General features: G+C 47.1%; 1 protein-coding gene across 1 annotated transcript in view; it reads left to right on the forward strand.

The window, feature by feature from the left end:
* The first annotated feature begins 752 nt into the window (after positions 1-752).
* LOC101944688 (cytochrome P450 4B1-like) overlaps positions 753-20,852 on the forward strand; it is a 41,765-nt gene continuing 21,665 nt past the window's right edge. The window contains exons 1-6 of the mRNA XM_005284943.4: positions 753-1,068; positions 10,204-10,348; positions 13,570-13,614; positions 15,877-16,004; positions 19,521-19,645; positions 20,170-20,321. Coding sequence (XP_005285000.2) covers positions 859-1,068; positions 10,204-10,348; positions 13,570-13,614; positions 15,877-16,004; positions 19,521-19,645; positions 20,170-20,321 — 805 coding nt within the window. The 5' untranslated portion in view covers positions 753-858. The remainder of the gene's footprint in view (positions 1,069-10,203; positions 10,349-13,569; positions 13,615-15,876; positions 16,005-19,520; positions 19,646-20,169; positions 20,322-20,852) is intronic.

A 20,852-nucleotide genomic window follows, 5' to 3' on the forward strand; every position in this document is an offset into this window, starting at 1 on the left:
AAATCCACTTCTTCAGATGCTTGCAGTGGAAAATACAGTAGGAAGATATATATACACAGAGAACATGAAAAATGGGTGTTGCCATACCCACTCTAAGGAGACTAATCAATTAAGGTGGGCTATTATCAGCAGGAGAAAAAACGTTTGTAGTGATAATCAGGATGGCCCATTTCCAACAGTTGACAAGAAGGTGTGAGGAACAGTAGGGGAAAAATTAGCATGGGGAAATAGTTTTTACTTTGTGTAATGACCCATCCACTCCCAGTCTTTATTCAAGTCTAATTTAATGGTATCCAGTTTACAAATTCATTCCAATTCTGCAGTTTCTCGTTGGAGTCTGTTTTTAAAGTTTTTTTGTTGGAGAATTCTGACTTTTAGGTCTGTAATTGAGTGACCAGGGAGGTTGAAGTGTTCTCTTGAGTGATTCTTGATTATATCAAATTCCGGTTGGCTAGTGACACGTATTCCTGGGTGGGCTATCATTGGTAGAGATAGGATGTCTCGTAACTTGCTATAACAGCATTTACTTTGGCATCTGGGAGGCAGCAAAACAACATCAGCCCCAAGAGTCCCAGCCCAGGCTTCTTATTGTGGAGTCATAAATTAAAGAACCTAAATCCATGAAGCATTGTAATTTTGAGCAGAGCAATACCTAAGGTGTTGCAATTCTAAGCGGGGCAACACCTAAACACATTCCTTCTGGTCCTTCCCTCCCCCCGGTAAAGTTGGCATCAGATCAACTGCTTGTGTGACTCTACCTCTTTGGATATCATTGGATCAGTCTGCCAGCTGGAACATCTATAAAGAGTAACTGGATGGTGCATTTGCTGGTGGGGAGAAGACATACACAGCAGGAAGATGACTTGTGTGGTGGTGAGACTGATAACCGCTATTTGGTGCTGGCTGCATAAGGATGTCTCTCGAATCTTTTACCTGCCCATTGTGCTTTGTCTGACCTACATGGTGTCGAAAGCAATCAAGCTGTATCAGTGGAGAAGGGAGCTGAACAAAGCACTGAAGAGTTTTCCGGGCCCTCCAGTCCACTGGCTTTTTGGCAATGTCCATGAGGTAAGGAAAGAGGTGGTGGTGAAGACTTAAAGCTCAAATCAAAAAACCAAAAGCAGCTTCCTTCTATAGATAGACAGCCTTCCTAGTGGTTAGAACACAGGCCTGGGAGCCAGGACCTCCTGAGGTATAATCCAAGCTCTAATATAAAGTTGCTATCTAGAATGGAGGGGTGGGGAAGTCACTTAACCTCTTGCCTACTCATGGTAAAGGAGGAATAATAATGTTTACATTGATCACCAGATATTGAGTGGATAAACTGATAACTGTACAATGCTCCAAAGACATTTATGCTCTATAAATGCTGAAGTATTAGGGTTATATGGTTATGGATTTTTAAAAAGTTACCCCAGGAGTTTGGAAGGGTTATAAATTCTCGTGTTTCGAGACATATGACAACCAGTAGCTAAGGAGGGCTTGAAAAGAACCATTTGTGTGGGCAAGTTATTCCATAACTGTTTTTGGCAGGGTATCTTGTACCATCTTCTAAATCTGATAGTACTGGCCACTGTTGGAGACAAGATACTGGACTAGATGGACCCATTGATCTGATGTATTATGGCAATGACAGTGCTCATATGAAGTAAAAGAGAAATAGAGAAACAACTGCACCTTCCTGGCCTCTATGTTAATATCATTCAGGTCTATGTTTCACGCATAACATTGTGTAGCATATACATTATACAGTGTGTGCTTTCCATTTAAGTAGCCACAGAAGAAACAATCAGATGGGGCAAGAGGGATTTGAGACAGGGAAACTCTGGTTAAACTTTCAGTAGAAAATAATCTATAAGTAAATAAATAACCTTGCTCATTTTGCATGCTTCCTATTCAGTAATTTCTTTGTAGATACATAAGGTCCAAATCTATGCTTGTGTTCTTAGCTTACAGATACTGAAAGTCAGATATTTACTGAAGTCAATAGGGTTATTCATGTAAGTGTGAGACTACTAATGTGAGTAAGGAATGCATAATTTAGTCCCCAAGAGATTGGCCACTTTGGGGGTTGTATTATCAGTGGCACTAAGTTGACGGAAAGGTGGCATCACATCACCTTTCTGCAGCTCTCCTTCCCTAATCCTGGGGACAGCAGGGGACTGTTTCAGACTCTGGTGTAATTTAGAGCAGCCTTGGGGCTGCTCTGTAATATGCCTGGCTGTCTGAGCCATCTAAGAGCCATCCACCAGCCAAGGATTCCTGGAGAGCAGTGTACTCCAGTCACCCCCTTACTGACCCCAGCACACCCTCTATCCCAGGGGGTCAGAAGCATGTGGCATAAAGGTGTCTATGACAGCCTCTGAGATCCGGGGATCCCCAGCTGCCTACTTATATCAGCATTCTACCCCCTCTTACCACCAGAGTGGAGCACAGGGGATAAGGTAAGGGATAGGGGACTTGCTTTGTGTGAAGCCTCCTACAAAAATGCAATGGTAAACATAGTATTTTGTCCTTCTTCCCACAAATCTCTGGCCTGGCAATCCTAATCCAGCAGCGTGGAGTGTGTTGCAATAGAGTGAAAATGCTAGGGCTAGATCCCTTGAATACACCAGGGATTATAAAAAGAAAACTCAGCAAGTTCTTTGCCATTTTGCACTGCCGCTTCTGCTAACTCACTTGACCGTGTGTAGGAAGGACTTGACGTGGCGGGCTTGAACTGATACAAAGAGAACTGCGGAAATGACTCACTCCTGAATTGTGGGCCATTTCTTCAGCTGGAATATTGTGTTACGCAAGTGAGTTAGTTACACTGAATGGCAACCGAGTAGCCAGTTTCCTTGCCAGGGTGTTGTACAACAGCTCAAACAACAAAAACTGAGCATCTGTCCCTCAGTAAGAGCTCCTGCTTAGATCAAATAGATTGACACCACCCTGTGGTTTCAGTTGTTCCTTTACATTTTGTTTCTTTTTATTTCACACTAGGATAGTTTATCTTCACTGGCAGCTGGCACAGTTTCAGGCATCTCCACCTCTGACCCCTGTGTGCTCAAGGGATGCCCCCTTTAGGTCCAGGGCCGTCCTGAGGATTTATGGGGCCTAGGCAGTATTATTAAACTGGTGTCCCTATGCCCAACGGCAGCCCGGGGGAGAGAGGGCGGAAGGATGAGGCAGCAAAGGATACCGAGACGCCCGGCCTGCCTCACGGTGGTGGAGAGTCACAGTTTCCTACAGACACCCCCGTACCCTCTCCCTCGCGCAGAATGCGTGGCGCTGTGAATACAGCCCCTGCCTACAGAGACTGCAGTGTGTGCTTGGTGTGTCGGAGCCAACCCACTCTTACCTGCTGTCATGGGCGGTGGGTGAAGCTGCCGCTTGGGGAGGCTAGCTCCCCAGCCCACCTCTTCTGCCTGTGACCCTGCCCCACCCCAGGCCCCGCCCCACTCTGCCCAGGCTCCACCCTCTTCTCACTGTCTCCCTCTGTTTTCCCTTTTCTTAATCAGTATTTCTAAGTTGATTTTATATTTTAAATGTACTCTTAAGCCTTCATAAAGTAATCATTCCAGATTACTACATATTTAACTCACTGAAACAAAGACATTATTTTAAATTAATCAGTCATAGAGGTTTAGTGTGTTCATAACAATGTTCATTGCGTTTAGAAAAAGGGAACACTAATTTATTTTGTGTGATCTCCATAACAATAGACATGTTTATGAAACTTCACCAACTTTAAAAAATGTTTCCAAAGATTTTAGGCCTAACAAAGGATTTTATATCTTACTAAGCACTGGTTTTGCTGGAGGGTTCTCTTAAAACGAGTTCATCAGATAGTCAGAAGTAAAGAAAGGGAAACTCTTTGTCCAGTTATCTGGACGGAAAGGGGTGTTGTCCCTTTAAGGGCTCTCTTCAATGGGGGTGTGGGGGTGGTGAAGGGAGAAAGGGATGGACAGAAAGGACAGCAAGGCTTTGGAAGCAAGTTTTTTTTCCCCTATAGTAATTAAAATTAAATTGTGTATTTTAGATAAGGGTGGTCTTTTGAAGGATTTATTTAAAAAAAACATATGTCTGAAGATCCAAGCATTTAAGGCTAAAGATGATTGTGCATCTAAAAATCTATGCAAGGATTTTTTAGAGATGTGATTTTATAATATTCACCAACTCACTAATGAAATATTTTTAAAGCAAATTTTAAACTAAGGTCCTGTAGACTGACCTGTGCTGAATAAATATGACAGTCATGCACAACTGTTTTTGTCAGTAAATTCAGGCCTTGGCTACACTGGCAATTCACAGCGCTGCACTTGCTGCGCTCAGGGGTGTGAAAAAACACCCCCCCTGAGCGCAGCGAGTGCAGCGCTGTAAAGCGCCAGTGTAATCAACACCTGCAGCGCTGCACGCTCGCTCGCAGCGCTGTGAGCTATTCCCCTCGGAGAGCTCTCACAGCGCTGGCGGCGCGACTACACTCGCGCTTCACAGCGCTGCTGTGAATCCGCGAGTGTAGCCAAGGCCTTAGAAACTAGGGTTACCATACGTCCGGATTTTCCCGGACATGTCCGGCTTTTGGGGGCTCAAATCCCCGTCCGGGGGGAAATCCCCAAAAGCCGGGCATGTCCGGGAAAATCGGGAGGGAGGGCTCGGCCGGGGCCTCTTTGGCCGGGGCTGGAGCGGGGCCGGGCCGGGGTCGCGGGGCCGGGGGCATGGTGCCGGGCTGGGCGCGGGGCCGGGCGAGGAGCCAGGGGCGCGGTGCCGGGCCGGGGTCCGGGCCGGGCCCGCGGGGCCGGGAGCCGGGCCGGGGTCGCGGGGGGGTGCGCTGGGCCGCGGGGCCGCGGGGCCGCGGGGCCGGGAGCCGGTCCGGGCCGCCGGGGGGTGCGCTGGGCCGCGGGGCCGGGAGCCGGTCCGGGGTAGCGGGGGTTGCGCTGGGCCGCGGGGCCGGGAGCCGGTCCAGAGTAGCGGGGGGGTGCGCTGGGCCGCGGGGCCGGGAGCCAGTCCGGGGTAGCGGGGGGGTGCGCTGGGCCGCGGGGCCGGGAGCCGGTCCGGGGTAGCGGGGGGGTGCGCTGGGCCGCGGGGCCGGGAGCCGGTCCGGGGTCGCGGGGCCGGGGTCGCGGGGCCGGGCCGCCAGGGGGTGCGCTGGGCCGCCGGGGGCCGGCAGTGCTGGGCGGGCCGGGGGTGGTCGGCCGGGGGCCGGGGCCGGCACCCCAGGGCCCGAGCCGACCCAGGCTGGAGCCGCCGGGGGGCCAGCCTGGGCCCCGCCTCCTCCCCCCACACTCCCCCTTACCTGCTTCAGGCTTCCCGCGAATTAAATGTTCGCGGGAAGCAGGGGACGGGGCGGAGACTTTGGGGAGGGGGTGGAGTTGGGGCGTGGGCGGGGCTGGGGGTGGGGCCGGGGCCCCGTGGAGTGTCCTCCATTTGGAGGCACAAAATATGGTAACCCTATTAGAAACTGACAGTATATACCTGGAGGTTGGCAAATGCCTGTTAAATAGGTTCATTACCACTTGAATGGCTCTTTAACAGTTTCAATGTTGTGCTAATAGGTCGGGCAGGCTGGAGGCTTTTTCACTTTTAAGTTACTAGATCCTCTCCAGAGTAAGTCACCAGGCTGCAGCAGCCAGCTGTGGGAGCCTGCAGGAAGGGTCAGAACAGAAATAGGAAGACACGGAAGGGTGGGCATTAAGACCCAGTGGTGCCCCAAATTTTCAGGTGCCCTACGCAGCCTTGTATGCTGCTTATGCCTAAGGATGGCCCTGCTTAGGTCTCAGGGGTCCTGCTGTCACCTCTCATTAGGCAGAGTCTTGCGACTCTGTCCCTCCAGACCATGGTTTGGCATGCAGTCCCCCTGCAGTTCACTGCCATTATCCTGTAGCACCTGCAATCTGGATCTCTCTCTTTCAAGGACTATGACAGTGGTTTACCAGAGACCAGGAAGCCATCACAGATATTTAAGGACAAAAGCCTTCCAGAGAAAACGTGCAAAACAATTGACAGTCTATACGCTTGCTTCAGCTTACCAAGTGCACCTAGCACCTGGAGACCTTGACAGGATCTAGTCCTTCATACCCTGGAGCAGGGATTGCCATCTTGGTTAAAGGTTCCTGGCAGTTGGTTGGATCCAAATGAGGGCCCTCTCAGTTAGTTTAAGCTGACACTTCTATACAGTTTGTGGGACCTTTGTTTCCCAGCTATCCTGAAACAAGTAAAACCAGTTACTTCACCTTTGCCCGGGGGGGAAGCTTCAAAGGCCAGGTAACTGCATAACCAGCATTAGGATTTGGCATTAATAACCCCTTAGTGTGTTTGGATTCCAAAAGAATCTCAGCCAGAAAGCCGGGAACACACAAACACGTATAAAACGTATTGATACAAAGGCCTATGAATGTTCGATAGACCCCCACCGTCTCACACATCTCAATATAAGTCTTTTGAAGTGCCAGTAGAAAGTTGGCAACCTTAACTCACACAGGCCTGGTAAGGGGGGGTCAGGCACTTGGGACCAGCCTGGGTAGGGTCAGGCTAGCGGCCTGGTGCAGCGCTGGGTCTGGCCTGAGGCTGGGAGGGCCGGCCGGGGGCTGGGGGAGCTGGTAGCTTGGCATGACACTGGGGGGGGGGGCAGCCAGTGCGGCTGGAGCAGATGGTCTAGGATTTCTCTGGCTGTGGGGCCTCAGGAGGAAGGGGCAGAGCCTGTGGGCTAGCCTCATGAGGAGAAGGGATTTGAGCATGGATTGTCCATTTCTCAGGTGGGTGCCCCTAACGTCTAGGTTATACAGTCACTCTCACTATCTCTTTGGCCCAATGCATATTTAATTCTATAGCCACACAGAGGAACAGCTTCAATGGGAGAGATGGAGAGACCCCACATCAGAACATCCTAGAGTCCAGTGCTTAGGGCCCTCACCTGGGAAGGAGGGAAACCCTTGTTGAAATGCCTTCTCCTCATCTGGGAGAGGGGGGGATTGAACCACAGTCCCCCACATCCTGAGGGAGTTTCCTAACCACGGGGTTACAGGTTATAAGGGAAGCTTCCTCCTCTCTCCCCCTGCCACGGGGCATTTTCTGTAGAATTAGGTGTGGAACAACATCATTCTTGGAAGAAGTAGCGTAGGCCTGTGACTCTAGGAAAGATTCACAGAAATACATGCCTCCCTCCAGCCTAGATTAAGGAGCCTAACTCCCTGAGAGATGTGGGGTTTAGGATGCACCCATCTCCTTGGCATCTGATATTGGCTGACTACGGTGGTTCCCGGCCTAGCATGGTGGCTTTTGTGGATCCCATTCTTAGGGGCTGTCTCTCCCTATGCATCGGAGGGAGCCTGGTCACCTAACTCAGCTTTTGTGGATTTCGCTGGGTGGCTAGGGGTTTAAGAGTTAGGTGTTGCACCACTCAACCTTGCAATGCCTACGTTTTCTTTGTGGATATGGGCCTTAGTGTCTCTCTGGCTAGAGCTGGTCAGGATTTTGAAATGTTGACGCAAACACATGAGATAACCACAGTAACATTTTAAATTAAAAAAAAAAACCGTGTCCAGCTTCCAATCATTGCTATCGCTGCTTGGGAAATTTTGAAAAAATCAATGAAAAAACAGGGGGAATAACGGGAAAGCTTTTTACCTGTCCCCTGTTGACCTTGCTTTCCTGCCACCTCTAAATCTAAGGGCAGGTCCACACTAAAATGTTAGGCCGATCCAGTTACATCATTTAGGGTTGTGAAAAATTCACACCCCTGAGCAACATAGTTAATACAACCTAATCCATGGTGTAGACAGTGCTAAGCCAACGGAAGAATTCTTCTATCAACCGAGCTACCGCCTTTTAGGGAAGTGGATTCACTACAGTGACAGGGTTTTTGTAGTCTGGAATTGGGAAGGCATTTTAGCACATACTTAAGTTTCAGTAACCTGGAAGTTTTCTGAATTCAGGGCCCTAGATATGATGAAGTTTAAATTATTTTCCTTATTTTTCTGTGTCTGACAAAACCAAAATACACGCCTATGGACAAGAAACCTTTCCCTTTTGGGAGATTTGTTTCAGTTTATCAAGCAGGGTGGTATGGAGTATCTCTATTACGACACCTTTGATCAACAATGTAGGGGCCTCAGAAATCACAGTAGCCGCTCAAGTTAAAAGTCAGCGGAAAAGTACAACTGAGTAAAAATGGGTGGTAATGGGGGGACTTGGCATAGGCACATATCAGACACGTAACTTTTGTCTTCTCTTTGTCATGAATAGAGCTGGCTGAAAATTTTCAGATGGAACATGGATCTATCACAAAATCTGATTCATCAAAATCTAAACATCCCATAGACATATCGATTTCGACTATTTTTTGTCTAGGAAAAAAAATCAAAATGAAGCATTTGTTTCAAAACAGCTTTTTTGTTTTGAATTTTTAAAAATATTTTATTTGTATATACACCTCTACCCCGATATAACGTGACCCGATATAACACGAATTTGGATATAACGCAGTAAAGCAGCGCTCCGGGGTGGGGGGCAGGGCTGCACACTCCGGTGGATCAAAGCAAATTCGATATAACGCAGTTTCACCTATAACACGGCAAGATTTTTTGGCTCCCGAGGACAGCGTTAGATAGGGGTAGAGGTGTATTTACATTTTATTTTTACCCATTTACATTATTTTATAAAATAATACAAAAATAAAATGTAAAATAGAACAACACATCATAAGCATCATCTAAAATGTAAAAATATAAAATCAAAAAATCAATACCGAAACATACCGTTTTGATTTTATTGAAATGGAAAATTTCAATGGACCCCCAAATAATTCTCCCCCCCCACACACAAACATTTCATTTCACAGGAGACTTGGAAATTCAGTGTTTCATTCTGATTCTGAACAAAGATGAATTTTGAATTCACAGATTTTCCCACAAAACAGAATTGCAGGTTCCCAACCAGCACAGGTCATTCATTACTAGTATTTAGTAATCTAGATATTCACTGATTCCTATAGCACCATAAAAGCACACGGTGCTGTAGAATAATAATCCCTGCGCCGTGAAAACTAATGATTTTCCTCACCGACTTTTAAGGACGCAGGATCAAATCCTATGGCATAAACTGACGCAACAGAGACCAAGCAGAGCTGAGTTTGACCCTTGTAGCAATAACACCTCCTGGAGTAGGTGGCACTTCAGAAGTTTTAAGAAAGAAAGAGGAGGATGGTACATAAGGAAGATTAGCTGGGTGCTCGTGCCAAGAATGCAGGCATGGCAGAAGAGAAGGCACAGAATCAGGAGTGAGCGGTGGAGCCTAACGGAGCTATCAGGGCAGAGGTGTGGATGAAGTGTAAGAAGCATAAGACAGTGTGGGAGGAGACTTTTAAAAAAGGAGAGAAACTAAGCAAATTCCCACCCTCAACCCAAGTCAATGTGGTTGAAAAGTCAGTGTTCTTTGAAAATATCCTGTGACAAAATTTCCAGCCATGTTCTACCCATGATATCACTTGTGTATAAGTGACACCAGATGCCTGCTAGAACTTGTTTTCTTTCCCTTTGGAAGGCATCTGGTCTCCTTTCAGGTTATGAAGATATCATTGAACAACCTAAAGCATCTGAAATGTGCTAACAAAAAATCTGAGGATGCATCATAGAAGTTGACAAACTGGATCAGATTGGCTCATCTTATTTTATTTGGTGCTGTAGATTTTTAATGCGCTTATTATTGTAGGCACCATAGTTTCAAGTCCTGCGTTATCCAGCCCATGGCAGAGGTTGGTTGCTTTTGCTAAACCGTTATGGTAAGGCACAATTCTTTTATTAAGCTACTAACCACTGCTATCAAATGACATTGTAAATCTGACAAAAACAAAGGTCTTCAAGCTGGTTCTACTCCCACAGGGTATATGAAGGGAGCTAAGTTTTGAAGTGAGACTTTGTGGGTGGAAGATGAAGCATCTTAATACTGGAGTGTAGTAGGGAAGGAAGGTGTGTGTACTGTGCTTGCTTAAATGTTTGTTCATCTCACTTTCACAGCAACGGATTATTAAATAATGGAATTCACTGATTCTTATAGCACCATAAGAAGCATGGTCAGATGGATCACAGACTTTAGAATTTGCACTGTGATAGTTATCCATTCTTCTGACACTGGACAGGTTGTCTTGAACTCTACAGGAGAGAGATTTTTGGCAAACGCCTGACTTATTGCTTCTGTCCTCTTTTCCCTCCATCATTGTTGCAGTTCACTGGAAGAGGGAAGGATCTGGACAAGGTATTGGAATGGAGTAAAAAGTACGCACGTGCCTTCCCCGTGTGGTTTGGGAAATTTGTAGTGTTTGTGACCCTCAACGATGCTGATTACGCTAAGGCTGTATGTGCCAGGGGAGGTAAGAGGTGGTGCATTTTGCCTCTGAATGAGAACAACACACTTGTTATCGAAGTCCTCCAAGGTGTGATTCTGCTCTGAGGCCTGCCAGGAATTGAGTAAGCAAGTGTAACCTCAGCCCTGATGTATGGCTGCAGTCTTCTGCCTTTTCTCCTTGGGGTTATGGGCTAAGTTCCCTCTAATCTGTGCGGCTGCGCAGCAGCCTATCAAGGGCTGCGCAGGCGCTCAGGGATGTGACAGAGAAAGATGCCCTTCCCCCAGCCCTGGAGCTGCCGCAACAGGGAGAGACACATCTCCTCCAAGCCCAGGTGCTGCTGTGGGGAGAGAGGGCTGGGGGGAGTCCTCTCTCCCCACCGCAACCCCAGGGCAGCCTGCACCCCAAGCCCCTCATCCCCAGCATCACCCCAGAGCCCGCACCAACAGGCGTAACCCTGACCTCCCACACCACAACCCTCTGCCCCAGCCCTGATCCTCCTCCCATACTCTGAACCCCCTCATTCCTGATCCCACCCAAGAGCCCACACCCTGAGCCAGAGCCCTCACCGCCCCCCCGTCCGTACCCCAACCCTCTGCCCCAGCCCTGAGCCCCCTCCCATACTCCGAACCCTTCGGCCTCACCCCCACCACACATCACCTCCAAATTCGTTCTGCACACGCATGGGAAAAATTAGAGGGAACATTTGTTATGGGTCTTGAGTTCACCTATAAGCGTGCCTGATACCTCCATCCAACGAAACCCCTCCTAGTGCAGAGAACACAGAGAGCTTGTCTCTTCAGAATATATTTCACACACAATATCATAAAGAGGAGTGTCAGTTAGAGCACACACAAAAATAAAATAGCTATCACAATTCCCAGGTAATAAAACAGTAACTGTTGATTAGGTATGGGGAACTGAGGCTAAGGGACAAAGGAAAAAGGGATCAGGATAATAAAAGATAAAAACAACAAGACATAAACTCCACACCTTCCAACATGTATAGCCACTAAAAGCCACCCTTTGAGCCCACCACTTGCCTAGGTAAATAATGATTTAAGGCTCATCCTTTGATTGGTGTTGCAACACTGAAGTTGGTGGCTGGCTTAAAACAAAACAGCAAAATAAATAAATAAGGATGTTCTTATGAAGTATCCACCCCAAGGATGGCCAGATCATCCTTGTTGCTCTCTGGTCTGTATTCCAGTGTGCGGGTAGGTTGGCTCTTGGTAGCCTGACCATGACTCTGCACATTACTGAGTGTCCCAAAAATCCCGTAAAATCCTCCCTTGGATAGGAATGTGGAGGGTTGAAAGGTCCTCCCAGGCTGTAAAAAGCAATAAAAAGTCCTGTGGCACCTTATAGACTAACATCCATATTGGATCATAAGCTTTTGTGGGTGAATACCCACTTCGTCAGATGTATTCACTCACGAAAGCTTATGCTCCAATACGTCTGTTAGTCTATAAGGTGCCACAGGACTCTTTGTTGCTTTTTACAGATCCAGACTAACACGGCTACCCCTCCGATACTTGACTCCCTGGCTGCGATGCTTCTCTCCCTGCTACACTCCAAACACAGCCAAAAAACTGAAAGTAAAACCAAACACGCCGTCTCGGAGTTCTGCCTTATTATGACTGGTTCTGGTAGTGTTGCTAGCCAGTCTGTCTCCTCTGCCACCAATTGCTGCTGTGATTCAGGGGCAAGTCCACTAGATGCTCAGTGTAGCATTTCAGAAACACCCTCTCCAAAGGAGTTACACTAGGAGAGTTAGGGGAGGTAACAGGTGGGGATGGATGATTTTATGTATGTGTTTATAGAGGGTTGAGCAGTGAGGCGGCAAAAATGGCAAATTACACAGTTATAGAAAAGTGGGTTTTTTTGCACACTTGGACACTTGCATGCTGCACCTGTACCCACACTGCATGTCTATTTTCTATAGGGCTACATAAAAAGAACACAGTAGCTAGGATCATCATATTTAGCATATCCAGAGACAATAAACCATTCTGAACTGTGATGGGAGAGAAGGTTGCGGGGGACGAGGTGTCACAGTGTTAGTACAAATGGTCCTTTTATTTTAACGATACAGGCTGGTCCTGTACAATGTTCCCAGTCAGCTCTAGACGTACAGGATCCTTGGTCATTGTAGTCCTGTGTCTCTTCTTCATGCAGAGACTTCACATTGTGCTGAGTTATTTATTATATGCCATCCCCCATTATTTTAATACCCCAGAGACAAAGCACAGAGGGGGAGCAACATTCCCTTCTATATGTACGGAACGACACGGGTTACAGTTCAAGCACCTCTGTCCTCTCTTCTGAATGAACCCCCTTTCAGGTGGCTTCAAGCCTTCACCTCTAGGGCAGAATCCTGTGATTCTCCCACTCTTAGACCAGGGTACTAGTCTGTAGCACCCTGTGTACAAACTGCTTATCCCAACAGATCCTACTGGACTCGGGACCTACAGTTCTTCCCTCTGGGATCTAGTGGCCAGCAGTGAATAGAAGATTCAAAACAGCCTTCTTAAGCAAAGTATTGTGTAGTCCTAACAGTAGGAACACAGTATGACAAGGGAAAAGGTTTCTAAAACAACAAAAGGCCCACAAGTAGGTTCATCTTACCTTCCTTGCCCTCGGTAGGCACTCTAGGCAGCCTAAGGTCTGGGGGGCAGTTTCTCCCCTTTAACCATCAGCTAAACCCATCTCCCCCTTCCTAGGCTGATTCAACCCTGGGGAATGGAGATAGCATATCACCACCGTTACGAGTCCCAGGTGTGTGTTAGTGAGCTCTTATGCGGACTACTGTCTGTCTTCCTGGGTCGTTTCCCTGAACAAAGCTCAGACAAACATATGGCGCCCCTAGTATTCGAAGGGCTTGTCTAGATGGTGAGTTAGCACTTGGCAAGCTGGGCTGTAAATCTACAGCGCGTTAGCGTGTTGCACTCTAACTAAACTGAAAACGGTTCTTAGTGCAGAGCAGGTCAATATGTGCAAGGGAACTTTTAGCACACGGTTGCATCATCCAGAGGGACCGTTAGTGCACGGCATGCTAGGAACACCTTAGCGTACTGCACACTAGCTCGCCATCTAGACAAACCCATAGATTACAGGCAACTCCACACCCGTCACAATAGGTCTGAAGACAGGCTGTCTAGGGATATGAATGACCAATGTAATCAATCAGTGCGGACCAAACCACTAACACAAAGCTGTTTTTCTCTCTCCCAATCACGATTTTGCAGACCCCAAGGATAATATTTTCTATCACTACGTACTCCCATGGATTGGTAAGTATATTCTTGCTTTTAGCCATCAATAATGATATGGAGAAGCTACTCCACCAGCTGACGATCAGCCCTTGTGTTTCCATGATTGCCAAGCACGGCTGTTTCAGATTGTTTCAATACACAGAACCTCCCGGGGCAACTTCATCCCTTATTATTACCATTCAGGATTCTAAAGTAGTGCCTAAGGCCGGGCCAACCAAACGTGGGGCCCCATTGTGCTGGCCCTATACAAACAGAGCGTGAGAAGGGATGAAGCTGTTCAAATGAGTGGAATTACATGTCCAAATTTGGCTCTTCCTGCTTTTGCTGTACTGCCTCAATGGTTTGGTCAGCAGCTGTCTGAAGTGTTCATGTTGTCTGTGATTTTAAAGACTTGCATTCTTGAATTCATTTCCATTTGAAAAGCTACAGGGTGTATTAAACATTAAAACTATTTCGACGGAGCTGATTCGCTGCAGCAGTTTCCTCTCTAGTGACAGTCACTCTGGCCCAGAGGCGATCTGCCTCTTCTGCCACTCAGCCTGCTAGCCAGGTCATGGTTTGGTTACACCCCTCCTGGGGTGACAGGTACGTCTTCACTACCCACCGGATCGGCGGGTAGTAATCGATCTATCGGGGATCGATTTATCGCGTCTCGTCTAGACACGATAAATCGATCCCCGAACGTGCTCCCCGTCGATTCCGGAACTCCACCAGAGTGAGAGGCGGTAGCGGAATCGATGGGGGAGCCACGGCCGTCGATCCCGTGCCGTGAGGACCCGAGGTAAATTGATCTAAGATACATCGACTTCAGCTATGCTATTCACATAGCTGAAGTTGCGTATCTTAGATCGATCCCCGCCCCTAGTGTAGACCAGCCCAACGAATTGAAGTCCTTACGTCTGGTCCTCGGTCCCAAATCTCAGCCTCAATGTCCACTCCCTATACTCCTTTCCCAGGGCCTTAAATCATCCTGATCCCCTTATGTCAGGGGCTTCAAGCCACCTTCCCAGTGGCTAGTAGGGGAACCCAGATCCACCATCTACACTGGGTTCCAGGCCAGGAACCCTGGGATAAGCAGCCAAGATCTGCTCCCTCAGACACGGTGCTGCTGCCTCCCTGGACTCCTTCTGCCTTCAGTCCCTTCTTCAGTTCTTTGTAACAATCAGCTCCTCCCAGGGTTTCTCCCCAAGAAGCCAAATTCCTGCCCTTGTATCAGGGTCAACCACAGAAGCCTGCTCCAGTCGTGTATCTTACCCCCACCCTCCACCCACAGGCTTTGTCCTCACCCTGAAGGAATCTTCTTGCTCCCCTCAGGTCTCTCCGTTCTCTATTACGAAGAGGGTGACTGCAGTCTTACAATAGGCTAATGGTACCAGGGGAAAGCCTGTAATAGGGTAGTGATGGGCATACCCAGTTACCTTTCCACCTTGGAAATAAATATTGACGTGAAATGAGATTTTGTAAGATATTTACTTTGAAACTAGCAAACAGGATAAAATGTAATGAGTGGGGGTGAGGGTGGGGGAGAGACACGGAGGTTTGGTTTGGAGACACATTCAGATGCTGCTTATCTGAACCTCTTGCACTTAGAAAAAAGTCAGGCTGGAGATTTTGCAAGCAGAAACTACCTCTCATTAGATTCTGGTACTTTCTTCCGGTTGAGCCAGAAATACCAGGTGCGCAGCATTCCCTAAACTTGAACTGCGTAGCTAGTAATACTGTTGATCGTGGACCCAAATTCCTCGAGGCTAAGGCATTGATACAGAAATGATCAGATTGTGCTGAATTTTTTAATTTGGAACTTTTTTCCATGAGAAAAAGGCCTTTCTTAAATGAAAATGTGGATATATATGTGGGTTTTCTTCAAATTTTCTGAATTTTTGACAATGCCCCCAAACCAAAAGCATTTCATTTTTCAAAACTGGAAACCTACTCCTTTTTTAATTGTAGGGGTTTTGGTTGTCTCCCTCCTTTTCTTTCAGTTTTTTTCTGCATGCCCCTCTTTTCACTAAAAAAAAAAAAAAAAAGGAGGAGAAATGGGGAAAAACACTAAATCTGCAAAAACCAAAGAAAGGTTTTGGAAAAGCAAACATTTTCCCATTATGTTTCCATTTTTTCTTCAAAATAAATCAAAAGATTTTGAATATTTTTGCAAGGAATGTAGAAAAAACTAAATTATTCCTCCCCCCGCCCCCCAAAAAACATACTTACCACTTTTCTGAGCAGCTTCCTTCTCTAGTGACTGAAATCATCTGATCTTTGTTGCCTGTGTTTCTCCAGGGAAAGGATTACTGACGTTACAAGGACGAAAGTGGTTCCAGCATCGTAAACTGCTGACTCCTGGGTTTCACTATGGGGTTTTGAAACCTTATGTGTCATTGATCACCAAGTCTACACAAGTGATGCTGGTAGGAACTGCCGTTGCTATTGTCATCACCTGTACTTGGTTCTTTTCCAACTTTTATGCTAAAGGCAAAACTTCTCTTGCCGTTTCTTCGCTGTTCTCTTGGAATCTCTGCCTGCATGATGTACTATTTGAAGGACATATGGGGTGATTCACTGCTGTCTTGAGGGCTATGACATAATTTACACGTTACCAAATCAGAATTCTCCACTCACTCACAATGGTGGTAACATTTTACATCCTCTTTGCACTCACTTTGAACAAGTATAAATCACTAGAGAGCTAATATAGCGAGCCCTATATCATCCTCCCAACACACACTCTTTAAACCCCAGCCTGGAGGTGGGGGTGACCAGAGGGGGTTTTCCAGAGAGCATCCGTGCTCCAGCAGTCCCCTGCTGCTAGTGTAGTTCCTTGGGACATGTTGCAGTTGAAAGCAAGTTAGAGCAGCCCTGAGTCTATAGGTCAAACCAGACCCAGGATCAGGGGAGTGCACTGGCTCCAGGCTGCAGACGAATGTGAACCCCCCTCGCAGGCCCCTTCCAATGTACTCTGGGGGAAAATTCCCTCCCAACTCCAAACCTGTCCGTCAATATGACCCAAGAGAGAGTCAAACCAGCCAGGCATCTTGAAAGAGGATTCTCTGTACCACCTCAGAGCACTGGTCCACCCTGTCCAATGTCCTGTCCCAAGCGGTGGCCAATCTCTGACGTTTCAGAGAAATGTGGGAAAACCCCTCAGTATTCATCTAGCCAATTGTGCACCAGGAAAAATATTCCTTCCTTACCCCAGCAGGCAAATGACTGAAGCCCTGAAGCATCCGATTTGATTACAGTCATTCTCTTAATACAGAGATGCAAGTGTTATGAGCATGTTGAGGGCAATGCAGGCGATCCTGTTCTCCCCATGGCCAGTGAAGAAAGGAGATGAACGGGGGACCCAAAGATTCACAGATCCCAAAGCCGGAAGAGACTGCTACGAACATCCATTTGACCCCATTGCACACACAGGTTCCAAGTGATGGCAAGTCCACCCCCAACACGGATAAGCTGTTCCAGTGTTTAGGAAATCACCTAGCTTCAATTTTCAGCTCCCGGGTCTTGTTATGCCTTCATCAGCAACGCTGAAGAGCCCCACACCATCAGATATCTTTCCCACGCATAAGTACCGATTCACAGCGTTAAGTCGCCTCTCAGCCTTCTCTTGGGTAAGCTGAGTGGGTTGAGCTCCTTAGGTCTCCCATTGGAAAGCTTGTTTTCCAGCGCCCAGGTCATTGTTGTGGCCGTTATTTTGAACTGTTTGATTAATACCTGAGTTTTTTGTTCTCACTCTTCCCGTTCTGTCTGCTCGCCTTTGCCTTAGTTTTCCCGTTTCCCCTGATGAATAACTTTTTCCTGCCTTCTTCTGTATAAATGTGCCCTCTGCCCTCCTCCATTTCTTCCTCTTCCCCCTTCCATTCTCCCCCAATTCACTTCCATTGGGCCCTACATTCTCTTCTTGTCAGAGGGCCAGCGGGGGTCCAATGTGCTGCTTGGCTTCAGGGCAGCAGTGCCCCGGCAGTGGGAATCTAAGAGGGTGTCTTTTCTAGTAGGAATAAGTAGTGAGAGTCTCAGGAGTCGCCCTCTTTCTGGAGGTAGCCATGCCTAGTGACAGGAGTCCAGAGGGCTGCCTTCTCTGGCAGCGGTAGCACGTAGCGGCAATAGACCAAGGAGCTGCCCTCTCTGGCAGTGGTATGGCCCAGTGGCAAGTGCAGGGAGGGGAGGGGAACCCGGGCCCACCCTACTCCACCATGATCTGAACCAGGCCCTTCAAAACCCATTACCTCGTTGCAGGGTTCAGGTCTCCATATCCCCAAGCATGTCCCCCGGGCCGCTTCCTACCCTTAGTCCTTACTCTGGTATCTCTTCCACTGGTTGCAGTGCATCATCCCCTTCAGTCCCTACGGTGAACTGGGCTTCTGTGGTATAGTCAGGATTCTCAGCCTTGGCGGTTTGTAGTCCCGTTGGCTTCTCAGCAGAAGCCTGCCATGCATGTCCGCTTTCCTCCTCAGCCAGCCCAGACTGGGCCGTTTCCTTTTATATGCTCCCTCCACTGGGAGTGTGCCCAGCAAAGGCGAGGGGGCGTGGCCTCTTGGACACAAAGCAGTTTGTTAATCCCTGTGTCACCAATGCGGGGTTGATACACCCAGTCACAGCTCCTCTGCTAAATTCCCCCCCACCTCACCCTCAGGAGTAATCAGGAGGGGGGAAAGGAGTTCACAGGGCCATTTTATATCCTGGTACTATTAACCTCCAGGATTCAGGCCCGTCAAAATCATGAGATTGGATTAAAACTCATGAGATTAAAACAATAATAAATAATAATAATAAACGCTGTGAATCTTTGAATGAATCAAGGCCAGAAGGCACCATTAGATCACTTAATCTGACCTCCTGTAGAAAACAGGCCATAGAATTTCACCCCATTTCTCAAGCCCTGTAATTTGTATTTAGCTAAAGCATCTCTTCCAGAAAGGCCCTGGGTCTGGATCTGAAGACATCAAGAGATGGAGAAGGCACCATTTCCCTTGGTAGTTTGTTCCTAGGGTTAATCACTATCACTGTTAAAAATGTGTGTCTTAGTTCTAATCTGAATTTGTTTGGCTTTAGCTTCCAGCCATTGGTAAGCTGGGTTCTTTTTATTTGCCCTCTGGTCTCTGAACTCTTTCGAGTGCACTTGGGTCACATATTCAAGCCTTTCTCTGCAATCATGAGGGCTAGAAGCTTTCTTGTTTAAAAATGAAAGCTGAGATTTTCATGTATTCGCATGACTCCAGGAGCTGGGGATTTAAGAGAAACACCAGATATCATGATACTCATAATAAAATCATGAGTGCTGGCAATACTAGTTCTCTTGATCCTTTAACTGGGAAGTGGAGGGGAAGGTGGTGGTGGTGCGGGAGCTCTCTTCTGTCTTCCTCTTGGAGCTGGTAGGTGGTAAGGTTAACATAAGAAGAACATCAAGTGATCCATCCTGTGTCACCCATTCCCAGCTTCTGGCAAACATAGGCTAGTACACCATCCCTGCCCATCCTGGCCAACAGCCATTGATGGACCCATCCTTCATGAACTTATCTAGTTCTTTTTTGAATCCTGTTATAATCTTGGCCTTCACACCGTCTCCTGGAAACGAGTTCCACAGGTTGACGGCGTTGTGTGAAAAAATTCTTCGTTTTGCTTGTTTTAAACTGCTCCCTATTCATTTCATTTGGTGACCTCCTAGTTCTTGTGTTATAAGAAGGAGTAAATAACGCTTCCTTATTTACTTTCTCCAATCATTATACCAATCAGCCACCTGAGCGGGTCAACGACCAACTCTCCTGTGACGTTAGGTATATCGACAGCTCTGTGTAAGCTCAAAAACTTGTCTCTCTCACCATGGAAGTTGGTCCAATGAAAGCTATTGCCTCATTCACCTTGTTGCTGTAGCAACTAGCAAAGCACCTCTGTCCCATCTCATTTCCGTCTCCTTCCTGCATTAGGATAAATGGGAACATCTGATCACTCAGGAGAAGTCGGTGGAGCTCTTTGGACATGTCAGCTTGATGACTCTTGACAGCATCTTAAAATGTGCCTTTAGTCATGAGAGCAACTGCCAGATTGACAGGTCAGTACAAGGGGTAGACCTGGGGCAACATTTTTGGACAAATAATTTATTTGCCAAAAAATGCAGTTTTGGTTGACTCAAAACTATTTGCGAATTTGACACAAATAGTCACAAAACAGCTGGAGGAGAAGGGGGCAGTGTGGTGTGGTTCTGTTGCGATACCCCTCCTCCCACGCCCTTTATAACCTTTAGCCCAGTGGTTAAGATATCTGAGACTCTGGTTTGAATCCGCCTCTAGAAAATAGACTTTTTTGATTCACTGAAAATTTTTGGCTTCAGTTCAACCCAAACTGAATTTTTTATTTTATTTTTTTAGAACTGCCTTCAAACCAAAACATCAGTTATTCTCCCAGCTCTAAATGGGAGCTTTATGCAATGTTATCTGGATATATTGCTGCCACTAACTCACTGTTTAGGTATAGGATATTGCAACGTTGGGATTAATGGTGACTATGTACCAGAGGCAGAAAAGTTGTATACTTTGCTAAATGCCATTTAAATCCTTCTATAAACTTTTCTTTCAGGGAGAATTCCTACATCAAATCTGTCTTTGAAATCACCTTTCAGATAAATTACAGGATATGGTACCTCCCATATCAAATTGATTTCATCTATTGGCTCAGTCGTGATGGACGTCGCTTCCAGAAGGCCTGTGAAATGGTGCATCTCCAAACAGGTATTTCCCAATGTTCTTGTCGCTGTCTTTCTCTGAAACTTAGGGGGAAGGGCTAAAAGTTCTTTAGAGAAAATCTAACTCCCGCTGAAGCCAGTGAGAAGCGATCAGTTGACTTCAACAGAAGCCAGATTGTTGCCTTGGTCTCTATGACTCTCAGTATAGCAACAAAGTCTTCTATTGATCTATAGACATTGTATAGCGGTACAAGCTTCCCACATATTGTTCTGCCAGTGTGCCTCACTCCTATTCTGGGGAGTCCACTTTTAGAGGTGAGAGGGAGGTGCACTCTTCATGGACCCTTGGCTTCTTTGATAAGGCTGCCATCAAAGGTGTTATGTGAGGTGGACATCTGATTGCACCTTGCAGTCATTACCTATCTGGGCTGGATTTGAGGACTTACCTTCCTCTACATTCAAATTATGCAAACTCAAATTTAGTGAGAAATAACTGTGCAGCCAATTGGGTAATGGAATGAGAGAAATCCCATTCCTCCCCACATACGGATACAAGAAAGCACCGAGTAGAGTCCTT

The sequence above is a fragment of the Chrysemys picta genome, chromosome 8 (genome assembly GCF_011386835.1).
Source record: "Chrysemys picta bellii isolate R12L10 chromosome 8, ASM1138683v2, whole genome shotgun sequence".
Classification (NCBI taxonomy): Eukaryota; Metazoa; Chordata; order Testudines; family Emydidae; genus Chrysemys; species Chrysemys picta.